The sequence below is a fragment of the Perna viridis genome, chromosome 7, assembly GCF_037379345.1.
Source record: "Perna viridis isolate PV_CMFRI_1.1 ecotype Kerala chromosome 7, ASM3737934v1, whole genome shotgun sequence".
NCBI classification, from domain to species: Eukaryota; Metazoa; Mollusca; class Bivalvia; order Mytilida; family Mytilidae; genus Perna; species Perna viridis.
The window spans coordinates 26,470,285-26,482,800 of NC_142451.1; the positions used below are offsets into that span (position 1 = coordinate 26,470,285).

Below are 12,516 nucleotides of genomic sequence, written 5' to 3' on the forward strand. Positions count from 1 at the left end.
AATCGTTATGCTTTTATTCACATATAGGTTCTTTATAACGAGATGTTAGGCTAAGATACGATAGGAAAGTTTACATATACGTCCTAAAATCAGGAGTTTCTGGCCTCTGTATGTCTTGTTGCATTTTCACCTTACGTTTATTTTTTATGTTACTGGAATACGTAGGTCAACTCTTTCACTATACCTGTGTATAATGTTGCCTGAGGGTTTCCTAGTCGTTCATTGAAGATTTCGTTTTCACCTTCAGTTTTGTTATGATACTAGAGTATAGTGGTCAACTCTTTCACTGTATCTGTGTATAAGGATGTTTTTGGGCCAGCTACAACCTGCCCAGTGTTATGAAGGTTTTCTCGTCGTTCATTGAAGACTCATTCGGGGCCTCGAGCTGACATTTTTTAATCCTGTGACGTTTTTGTCTCTTTGACATATACACTATACATATTCGCGATATATTTGATATTTTCTTGAAGTGGATCATATCGCATTACATTAATTGAGACAATTTAACTTATAGTAAAATGCAGTTTACTCAGTTTACATTAAAGTAAATAAATCTTGCTCTATATACAAAAGCAGACAATATTTTTATAAATTAGAGGGAAAAGAATGTAATATTTCATAAGACCTCCAGCATCGTCTATCGCATTTATTGTTTTTTTCTTTCGAGAATTAGTTATAAAAGTTTATCTTGTATGGGTTTCAAGATGTATACATATGGAGGACAATTCCTGTATTTTGGTCGACTTATCCATCAAAATCAATTTATCTTGCATAAAACTATAGACCATGAGAGCTTGTACATTTGCCAATGTTTAAATGGCACAAATAAGTGTAATTGCACTTGATTGTCAAAAATATGTATATTGATTATTTCCAGCAAGTATTTAAGGCGATGGATTATGCTTTGGATTTACAGGTACATCTATAATACGACAACCACCTAGCCAACCAACAACAGCGAAAATGTCTGGTGGTAAGTGATTTTGATACTTGATTATTTTCAGAGGAAAATTATTTATTTATTTATTTACTTTAAAAAGCGCCTACACGTAGACAAACTACAAACAAATAGTTGTTAATTTTTTGAAATACTTTCAATTAGTTTTTTCCCGATGCTGCAAATACATCGCAACTTGTTTTAACCTTGCCTTCTTAGGACTTTAGCAACTCCAATATGTGCTCTCTTGATACCTTGATGCTAAACACCTTTAGGGACACATTAGCATTAGTACAGACAAAGACGAGCAGTTATTTTTTTTTATTAAAATAAGGCGTCCAATTCCGTACAAATAATGAAATTAAAAACGGTCTTAACTAATTTTGTTGATATTTTTAAAAGTCTTACCAAATTAGACAAAACTAACTTCACATACTCAAATGGAATCAATTCAAATTTAAATACAATTCTTCCAGTATCTAATGATTTATAAAGCAAACTCAGAAGAAAAACTCTTTATTTGATTGTTTCGTATTTTTGCATAAACATAACTATACTCGGCGTCACATAAATAACATACTGTTAAAATTTGAATAAAAATATTTTCTACGACTTTATTGACACCAACCGCCGTTTAAATTGTCTTAAATGACTTGCTCATTCGTTTAGCCAAACAGCTTCTCAAAAACAAGTCGCTTATTAGCTTAAATCATGCGTAACAAATCCTTACGGGAAAATCCCATACTAATATCCGCCATGTTGGTTTTTACGGGACGATTTGTTTACAAACGAAGTGCGTAAGTTCCCGTCGAACTCCGGTGACAATCGTCTGCTTGATCAACTTCTCGGTATTATACGTTGTTCGCGTAAAATAAATCCGAGATATCCGAAATAACGCCGAATTGCATTCTGGGTTCTTCGGTTTTTGGACAAACCATTTAAACGTAAACAACATCTCCTAGCAACCCGATCACTGTAAACATGGCCGACTTTTTACAATGTAAATATTGCCACCTAGAATTAAAATCTGACCGGAATTTAACGATTCAATGTTTAGGGAGAAGCCGTTTGGCTAAACGAATGAGCAAGTCATTTAAGACAATTTAAACGACGGTAGGTGTCAATAAAGTCGTAGAAAATATTTTTATTCAAATTTTAACAGTATGTTATTTATGTGACGCCGACTATATTTATTGTCTTGATTGTCAATTGACATGGATATTGTTGTTTTCCTCGAGAAAAGCAGAGGCCGCTGACCTTACCTGGTTCATGCTCCCAGTTTTTTACTGGAGACCGAGTTGGTCATTAGCTTTTGTTACTTTGTACTTATTATTTTGAATATTTTATGTTCTTTGTTGTGTGTTTCTGTTTTCCATATCTGGTCTTTGTCCCTGGAATACATTTTGTTGATTCCCCTAGTTCTCAGTTCCCTTAAATACTCTGTCGACCAGGGTAAAGATTGATCATATTGTTTTGTAAGTAAAGAAGTCCATACAAATTACCGTGCAATATATCCTTATATTTACATGGAACCTATAAATCATTTTCGTGTATCGATATATCGATATATCGGTACATTGATATACGCTGTTTTTGCCGATACATCGATAAAGAACTGAGAAGTTATGATATTATATAGATAAAAGTATTTCAATACTTATAAGGCAGGTTTAACCTGTTACAGGACGAAACTGTAAACTTGAAACAGCTTTATTGATAATAATGCCACATATATATATATCAAAAGTTCGATAACGTCCTTTGGAGCCACTCATATGTGGGCCAACATATCACAACAACAAATCACGAATAAATGATGGCTTATAAACATGGCTTTGGGCATTTGTTCATTTAAAATGGTATGTTAAATTTTCTGCGATAAAGACTATAGTTGTTTTGTTTTTAATGAAGAAGATACGAAACTACTAATATTTATATCATGTATTGCAGTTTGTTTTATTATTCGAAACTATTCGACCATTTTGGGTACACTAAATTTAGGAAACGCACAAAAAAAAAAAAAAAAAAAAAAAAAAATAAAAAAAGAAGTTCAAATTTGAAATTTTGTGTTTCTGTTTTACACCTCAAGGTTGTATAATTTCATGGAAGGAGGAGCTGACACACAGGATACCTTCCTGATCTGTTTGTTGTGATTTTTTTAATTGGAAGTTGATTTATATGGCAACTATGGCATCACCGCAATTTTCATGCTAAATTGTAAACCCAAACAACAATTATAATATATTAGCTAAATCTATATATGATCAGTTTGCAAAAACAAACAAACCAAAATAAATAAATAAATAAATAAATAAATATAAAAAAAGAAACAAACAAACCAAAAATATGAAAACAAAGGAAGAAAGATAACATATTTAGAAACAAAAAATATTTTTTTAGATTGCGACAATATATCACAGAAAGGCATCCACAAAAAAGGAATTGTTTTCTACACAGTTTGTGGGAGAAATAATAAGACAAGTTAGCTGCGGTAAGGATGTCGTGACACAGTTCATCGCATCGAAAGCAATACCAGATGAAGACAAAAAGCGATTAGCAGACATGAGGGTTTTTGACGAAAAAATGAAATTCGTTCTTAAAATAATTACTGAGAGATGCAATAAGAAAGATCTTAAACCATTTAGATCTTTTATTGATATTCTTGCCAGTACTAAAAATGTTGAGTTGTCAAAGCAGCTTGATAGAATCTACAAAGAACGGGTAAACTTATTCTTAAGTGTTATGTTGCTACAAGATTAAAGTCATCACTACAAATGTTTTATTGTCATCATGAACTTGTGGATCGTTATGGTGTATCCATCTGCACCATGAAAACTGATTTGTTCAACGTGTCATAGTTTTCCTCTCCTCCTTCCTACCCAAAACGACTTTTTATGTGCAGCTCGGCGGGTGTTTCTAGAAAAGCAGAGCACGCTTACCCTACCGGTGCATATGGTCATGCGCCCAGTTTTTAATGGAGTCCGAGTTGCTCATTTACCTTGTTTGTATTATTTTGGTAATTTTATATTCTTTGTTGTGTTTGTCTGTTTTCCATGTCTGTTAATTTCCTCTAGAATCTAGGTTCTTTCGATTACTCTTTAAAATTATCTCTATTCGATTCATTTTTGACTTTTGTTTGTTGTAAGGAAACTTCACCCTTTTACCCTCAAAGATCTTGGATGGTAAATATCTTAAACAGCCAATCATTTTTCGTTATTTACTATACTCGGCGTCACATAAATAACATACTGTTAAAATTTGAATAAAAATATTTTCTACGACTTTATTGACACCTACCGTCGTTTAAATTGTCTTAAATGACTTGCCCATTCGTTTAGCCAAACGGCTTCTCCCTAAACATTGAATCGTTAAATTCCGGTCAGATTTTAATTCTCGGTGCCAATATTTACATTGTAAAAAGTCGGCCATGTTTACAATGATCAGGTTGCTAGGAGATGTTGTTTACGTTTAAATGGTTTGTCCAAAAACCGAAGAACCCAGAATGCATTTCGGCGTTATTTCGGATATCTCGGATTTATATTACGCAAACAACGTACAATACCGTATACAATCATATTTTAAAAATATCATTCAACCAATTACATTTTCATTATCATTACCATTTACTTTTTTAGCTTTGTACGTATTATTGTGATTATTTTATGTTGTTTGTTGTGTTTTTATGTTTTCCATGTCTGGTCGTTGTCCCTCGATTACATTCGTTTGATTTCCGCTTGAATCTAGGTTCCCTTGATTACTCTTTCATGGACGGTGAGAAAAAAGAATAGTTAAACGAATACAAGTGGATTATAGTTTGCTGATATTAAACGTTTGTCAATTGATTGTAACGTCATCGAAATCGAAAATACATTCATTAACTTTAATTTACAATTATAATTCCTTTTACAGGAGCATTCCATCAATATATTGGATAGCCTCTCAAGAGCGCATACTTTTGTAGACAAACGACAAGGAGAGATCGATCGACTCAAAACAATATTAGCGAAAAAAGAGAACGAAATTATAACCTTGAAAAAAGAACAAGAACGACTAAGAGATGCATTGAAGGCGACAAATGACGATCATGAAAAGAAACTCTTACTTACTAAAGAAAAATCACAAACAGAAATTATTGAGAAGGAGCAGAGAATTCTTTCCCTTGGTACTGAAGTAGATGAACTTTTGAAGAAAAAAGAGAAACTGGAATGTGAAATCAATGAAAAGATAGCTATTATAGAGAGGCAAGAAAACGAACTTATTCGAAAAGAGTACGAGTTGCAGAATGCAATAAATGAGAGTAATAAATTGCGTTCAAAATTAGATAATCTAGAAGCAAACTTAACGAGTTATGACAAAGAAAAGGAACTAGCATCCGAAGAAGTAGAAAATCTGAAGTCTAAAATTTCCAAAAAAGAGAATGAAATCGAGAAGTTACGAAAAGAGCAGTTAATAAGTATGGCCGATGCGGAGGAAGTGTTTAACAAAATTTTAGACACTAAGGTGAAAGATGCTTTAGAAAATATGCTTGATGCCAAGTTTGCTAAATATTTACCTACGTATACTAACGCCCAGTCTGCCCTCCGGGAACACAAGCAGTAAAATTGAAAGACCTGTAAGAATGTATTTAATTCAAATATATATAATTCACACTTGTTTAAAATATGTTTATACATTGTCATTGATTTAAATGTAAGATAGAACGTGTTGAAAACAATGATTTTTTTCAGGTTTTGTTATTAACATGTTTGTTTAAATCAGTTTACTTATTTTTCATAGGCGAAAATGTTACATGTAATTTGGGAATATACACTAATAAACAAACTGTCAATAGCACACCAAGGTTGGCACAGCTCGGTAACATATTCTTGTCCTACAGAAATTAGGTAAATAGAAAACTCAGAACTGAGCTTGTCAATAACATAAATGGACTTGATACTTTCAAAACCTTACCAAAATGTGAACAGTTAATTCAACTTGTGAAATATTTTCCCAGACAAACTTCAAATTTTATTTTAAAAGCTTATTGTAAGCGTAGACAGTTCATTTACTCAAAATGATTTTTTTTTCTGTTGTTTTACTTTGCTTGAAATTGTATATAGATAAAGCTAATTTAAGTGACTTATAGGTCCAGTGGGCCGGGTGTATCTTATTTCATGTTAAAATTATTGTTTGTTAGTTTGATTTTGTACACATGTCACTATAATAAATAATTACTTACTTACTTACTTACTTAGAAAAAGCCAATTAAGTTTTTTCAATAGCGTATGGCTAGTAGAATGAAATATTTCATTATCAGTAAAAACATTTTAAAAAGTCATATAAATATATATTAATATTGTTTAAGATAGAACAGTTTTACCCCTCGTAAGTATTTTATAAACAGGGAATGTATGTTCCACGTAGTCACATTTGTTCTGCTTTGTTCTAGTATTTCAATCTTTCGTGTTTTTAATAATTAAATACGAAACAAAACGATAATTCTAACATTCATTTTTTTGTGTGTGCAAAAATTAATGTATTTTATACCTTTTAATGTTCCTTTACAGGTTTTAAACCATAAACGTCGTTCACATGATTTTGATGTAAACATATGAAAATAAATGTACAGTTTATAACATTTACAGAAGCCGTGGGATAAATTATCAATATTCATACAATCTATAAATGAAGATGAAGTTATACTGATGGTACAAGAGTAATCAAGTGAACCAAGGTTATAGCGGTAATCAAAAGAATGTAATCCAGGGACAAAGACCAGACATGGAAAGCAGACATATACAACAAAGAACATAAAGTAACTAAAATCATACATAAAAAAATAACAAAAGCAATAGGAGAAATCCTTACCCAAAACAAACATGGGAAAATATCCGCAAAAACAAACTGTCTCGTAATTTTATAATGACCTTTGCTTATGATTTTAGATTAGGTGTTAACTTTTATTTCATTTTTATTCCTCTCTCACAATCCTAGTATAGATTTGCCAGTACATTTCCAATTTTATTAATATCATACTTTCATGTTCTATATCCGAAAAAATGAAGTTATTTTCCAAACTTGACGTTATAACATTGTATAACCCCTTGGTCATCTTGAGCTGTTACCACTTAGCATAAGTTCTGTGTTGTAATGTAGGGGATCTGTTCGTACCATGTCTTACACATTCTTAATTCAGACTCTCAGCATACCAATTGTGAAATGTAAACACTGTATGCTGGAAAAGTGGGTATACTGTTGGATAACATGTACAGTGTAAATATATTTTATCATGAATTCATATTTTTTGTTTAGAAGAAACTATTATATCCTAAATTAAGAAGTAAATAAAATATCCAGTATCTTATTGTTAACATTTTATGCCTGTCAAAATATGACTAAGTAATCATAAAACATTTCTTGCCAAAAATAGCATAACGTATCCCAAGGCTTTGAATTTAATCTAAACGAACATAAAAGATCGTGTAGAAGATCAGAATGAACATACTTAATATTTCATCTTATGTACACACATAACCCTTGAACATTTCAATAAATCAGTTTTAATCCATGCATATGAAATATTTATATAGGTATTTATCCACTTTTCAAATTCTAACATGTCATTCAAATGTACCTATAATTATTTATTTTTACAAGTATGTAAATTGAAAAAAAATCTTGTATTCGGTTGATTTCAGACAGAAAAGACAATGCCTTAGATATAAGTCAATTAGAATTAAATTAATTAATAAAAATGTTATATAAACACACGTTGAAGTAGAGTAAAATCTACGTATATCGAAAACCTGTCTAATTCAGCAACATGTAGAAGTCCATTTATATAAGTTTAAATGTATTGTCAGCTTTGATATACCGAACACCTGTCTGAATATAACAAAACAAATTTAAAAGCTTAAAAGGGTTCGGTGTAGATAGGTATTACTATAGTTCATTTAAATAATACTTATCTTCTTTTATCGCTATTTTGTTTAAAATTTAGAATGAAAATTATCGCTTGTTTCTATGTCCCTGCGTGACATACAAACAGCAGCGTAGGAATATTTGACGACACAAATAGCAGTCTGTTTGTTTACTGCGTATGAAATAATGTCTAATTTGTGGTAATATTTTCTAGTCTACAATGAAAAATGGTTAAAGACAGTAACGTACCCGATTAGAATGAATATATCTCAAAATTATTGCATAAATTTTAAACGCGTCTGTCATAATTAAAGCTGCATTAGCTGCCAAATTTATTCCGTTCTTGATTACACTGAATTTGGCTGATTGAATGAAATACGTTTGTAGTAATGCAATTGAAGCAATAAATGTCGATAACACAAACAGAATATTGTGAAAACAACGTTTTTTTTAATCAAAGAAGATCGATAGGTCTGATCTAATTATTTTTCGCCATTACTTCCGAAAATTGCCGAAAGGACATTTACCTGGTTAAAAATGCTTCAACCTTGGTAAAAAATAACAATAAGCAATACACAGGTAAGCACGTGTCTTGTTTTCATTTCATTTCATCTATTTTTTGATTATATCTCAAATAAATAATAATCATATTTGAGTCGCATTATATCACAATACGTAAATTCCAAAAGGATCCTAGCGTTGTATTCGAACTTCTTTCTTTTACAGCTTGAGTCCGTCGGTCTTCCTTGCCGTTGAATAACCACTTTCGCTTCTTTGCAATCAGATTTGTTATTAAAGAAGCAACCTTTACAGCACATGCGCGGATTAAGGTCACCAGAAGTCACATGCTTACGATCTAGGTCGATTTTTTGTCTTGCAAGACAATAAATATATAGACACCTATTTCATCCATGTAATGCATATTTTTTGTGGATATAAAATGAAATTGTACAAGAAAAGTTACAATTTAGTAGAAATAATTCAAATTTCATAAGAAACAAAAATTTACGAAAATGACAGCTAATGCAGCTTTAACCGATTTTTGTTAAAAAAATATGTATCACAGCTCCGCAACATACGTCACGTCACGTAGCACGTCGCGAAAGGATATTTTGCAGCGCTTATAAAACTTGAATATTTAGGTCAAGGAAACTGACAACAAAAGAAAATTAAAACCTTACAATTTAGCAAAACAGCGATAAACAGATTATTAAATATTATTTCAAATCGCAGGAGTTTCTCGTGCTCGACGAGATAGCACGAGAAACTCACTCTCTCGTTGAAAAAAATATATTAAATAATCTAATATTCATAATAAAGAAGATTGTGATTTATCTTTATTTAGTTATCTATATTTTATAAATGGCAGTACTAAGAACATTTAAATGAAAGGTTAGATACTAAATGTATAACCAAACCTACCAAAGTCATAACTTTTCATTTTTTAAACAAAAACAGGAACTTTTAATTCTTTAGAAATAGTCTACAAAAATCAGACAGATGAAATTTAAAACCTCATATGTTGTCTTAAATTAGGAAGTATATACATGAACTAAACCATTTAAATCAAGATAAAAAAAGATTAGCTGATATCATTCTTTGGAATTAAGCACATCTACATTTTGACGGGACCTTTGGTTTATAGTGTATAATCATTATCTTTTTATCTGCAGTACTGTACTACAGTATCTTTTTTTATCACACAGATTTGCAAATTATGAAAAAGGAAAGCAATATCTATGCTAAAACATATTCGTAACTATGGCTGAAGGTAAGTTTGATTGCTGTATATATATTTTAAACCTGCTTTTGTGTTATGTGTCTCCAGCCCGAAAAGATCATACATGTGAAATAAATTTCTTTCAAATCTCGACGATCAAACGACTAATATATTGAAAATGTAAGGGAAACGGTATGATATTCGTATTCTGACATAATTGCATCATATCGTATAATATTAAAATTATACAGAATGTGCAGTTTATTATATTCAAGATAATTTCAAAAGGATTTTTCATATAGTTGAAAACGACAATGTTAAAAATTAAATTTCAGTACAATTTTCAGTACTGAATTAAAATTCAGATTTCAAAAATAAATTGTATGCAAGAAATGCCGAAAACCAAAATTTTAGTTCTGAGTATGCGCACGGAATAACTAAATTGATAAGTCCGTAAGTGTCATAAAGTTTTTTACCACCTTTTTATATATCATTTTCATTGACCTTTCCGATCAGTGATATTTCACAGTATTAAACTTGGCAGATTCAAGCGACTATCAACCATACGACTTAGCAGACAAACAGTTATTTTCAAAACAGTTTCAAGAAGAGATGCTTTTTAGAGTGGTAGGCGTCAACGATGTTGTTCAAAAGTTTGTCGACTCAAAATCAATTACAAGAAATGAGAATGCAAGGCTGAAGGAAAATAAAGTTGCTGATTCGAAGTTAAAATACATGATCAAAGTTATCAACGACAGGTGCAATATAAATGACCTTTCGGCATTAAAAAGTTTTATATCAGCACTGGAGGAGACAAGAAATATAGAATTGGCGAAACAGTTGAAATTAATTTATGACGAAAGGGTAAATAGATGTGTAAAATGTATATTTATTCAATTATACAAAGAAACAAGTTGCTTTACTGACTAAAATTTCAACAAGGATACATAACATTTTAGTTCTGATAATGACACTTTCATTGGATCTTTCAAGTGTATCTTATATTAACCAGTATTTTATATCTTGCCGAAAATAATGGAATCCTTTTTATAATCAGAATAATATCTGACTTAAGCATCAGTGGAAAATGTACATTGAAAGAATAATGCATGAAATAATTAATATACAAAAAAGTAAAACACAAAATATAAACGTGCAATGCATTATAGTTATAAAAAATCTTCAAAATTGTTTGTACAGTTTGCATGTTTTTGTTTATTAAGAAATGCATTTTAAGAAGTTCCTTTCTTGCTTCAGCATTTAATTTTCTTTCCCTTAGGAAAATGCCATCGGGATAAAGACTAGACTTACCAAGGAAAAAGATACTGTAGAAAATCTCAAAAAGGAAATAGACCGACTTTGCAACCTGCTGAGGGAGAAAGAAAGGGAATTAGATAGCACTAGAGAAGATAAAATACGGCTGATTGAACGCTCAAAGCTAACAGAAGCGGAATTAAAGGCACAAATGCATATTACCAAGAAAGATCTTCAAACCAAAATTTTTGATAAAGAAAAACAGATTGAAAATATCAGGACAGAACTAGGTGACATTTTGATGAAGAAAAATGACTTGGAAAAAGAGGTTCATGAGAAAACATATGTTATTGATTACAGAGAAAAACAACTTGAAGAAAAAGAAAATGAACTGCAAATTGCCATAAATGAAAGTAATATTTTGCGATTAGAAATCGAAAACCTTCGAGCAAAGTATTCTGGGAGAGTCGCACAGCAAACAAAAAAGCTTTCAAAAGAAATTGAAGATTTGGAGGAAGAAATAGCGAAAAAAGAGATATGCATTATGAAATTGAGACAAAACCAAACAATGTCTAGAACTGAAGTTGAAGAAGAGTTGAGGAAAATCTATAACGAGCAAGCTGTCAAACTTGACGAACAAGCTGCTATCATTAAAGCCCAAAATGACAATATTCAGCAGCAAAACGATAAAATAGATCAATTAATGTCTGCCGTCGGAAACCTTGTACAGATTGTAAGCAAAAATTAGAAGTGACTGGTTTGTAATCTTGAACTCTACTGTATACAAGCCTATTATGATTTTCTACACGTTCACAAATACTATTATACCATTCAAGGTAATTAAATGCAGCAACATTATAAGATCAAAATACTTATAAAATTCAGATTTCAAAAATAAAATGTATACAAGAAGTGCTCAAAATCAAAATCATTGAAAAAGGGAACAAATACAAGCTAAACTATTTTAGCCCCATGTTTTATATCAGGAAAAGGAGCTTCAGTGTTTTATAAGTTTAGAAGTTTCTGCTGTGGTAAATTTCAGAAAACATTTTATTTGATATATTGTTCGTGGTTAAACAAGTCGGGCTACTAGATTGATGAATACCTGGGGGATCTTTGGTCCATCAGCCATGGCGCTTTTCTTTTCTTATAAATGTTTTTATACAAACCGACTTCTTGTCCAAAAATTCAGCAGTGGGATTATTCAAATACGTAAGTATATCAAAACATAACCTTATCGGGAACACGTGAACCAGAGACAATCTATATACTCAGTGGAGCAAACCAAAAAAAAAAAACAAACAAACAAACAAACAAACAAAAAACAAAAAAGAAAAAACAACCCCTTGAACATCAGCAATACGAATTCCAAAAAAAGTGGGAGTGACATCGTATCTCCGGAAGGGTAAACATTTCCTGCTCCGCCAGCGACATCCACCATATTGCAAGTGAACAAAAAATGGTAATAAACTAACAACAATAGTGAATCTCCCCGACACGTGTCAAACACATTCACACGGGGCGAATTAATTCATTTCAACAAAGTATCATGATGCAAACGTGGAAGCAGTGGAAACATATCCGAAATCGACAAAATACGATTAAGGTAACAAAATAAATTACAGTTAAACAATGATTGTACAAACAAATATTAGCTTGGGTGTTTTTGAAATTACTCAGACTTTTTATACCGCGCTAGAATTCT

At 31.3% G+C, this 12,516-nt stretch overlaps 2 protein-coding genes across 2 annotated transcripts; both read left to right on the forward strand.

Annotated features, from left to right (window-relative positions):
- Positions 1-825: 825 nt before the first annotated feature.
- Positions 826-7,269, forward strand: LOC148612036 (uncharacterized). Its single transcript, XM_088593136.1, has 3 exons — positions 826-973; positions 3,338-3,658; positions 4,847-7,269. Exons 2-3 carry the CDS (start codon positions 3,500-3,502, stop codon positions 5,534-5,536), a joined length of 849 nt encoding a protein of 282 aa, XP_088449262.1. The 5' UTR covers positions 826-973; positions 3,338-3,499; the 3' UTR covers positions 5,537-7,269.
- Positions 7,270-9,418: 2,149 nt separating this feature from the next.
- On the forward strand, positions 9,419-11,723 carry LOC148612037 (uncharacterized). The gene is made up of 3 exons (XM_088595440.1): positions 9,419-9,608; positions 10,102-10,421; positions 10,837-11,723. The coding sequence occupies exons 1-3, from the start codon at positions 9,599-9,601 to the stop codon at positions 11,557-11,559; spliced, it is 1,053 nt and encodes a 350-aa protein (XP_088451566.1). The 5' UTR covers positions 9,419-9,598; the 3' UTR covers positions 11,560-11,723.
- Positions 11,724-12,516: the final 793 nt, after the last annotated feature.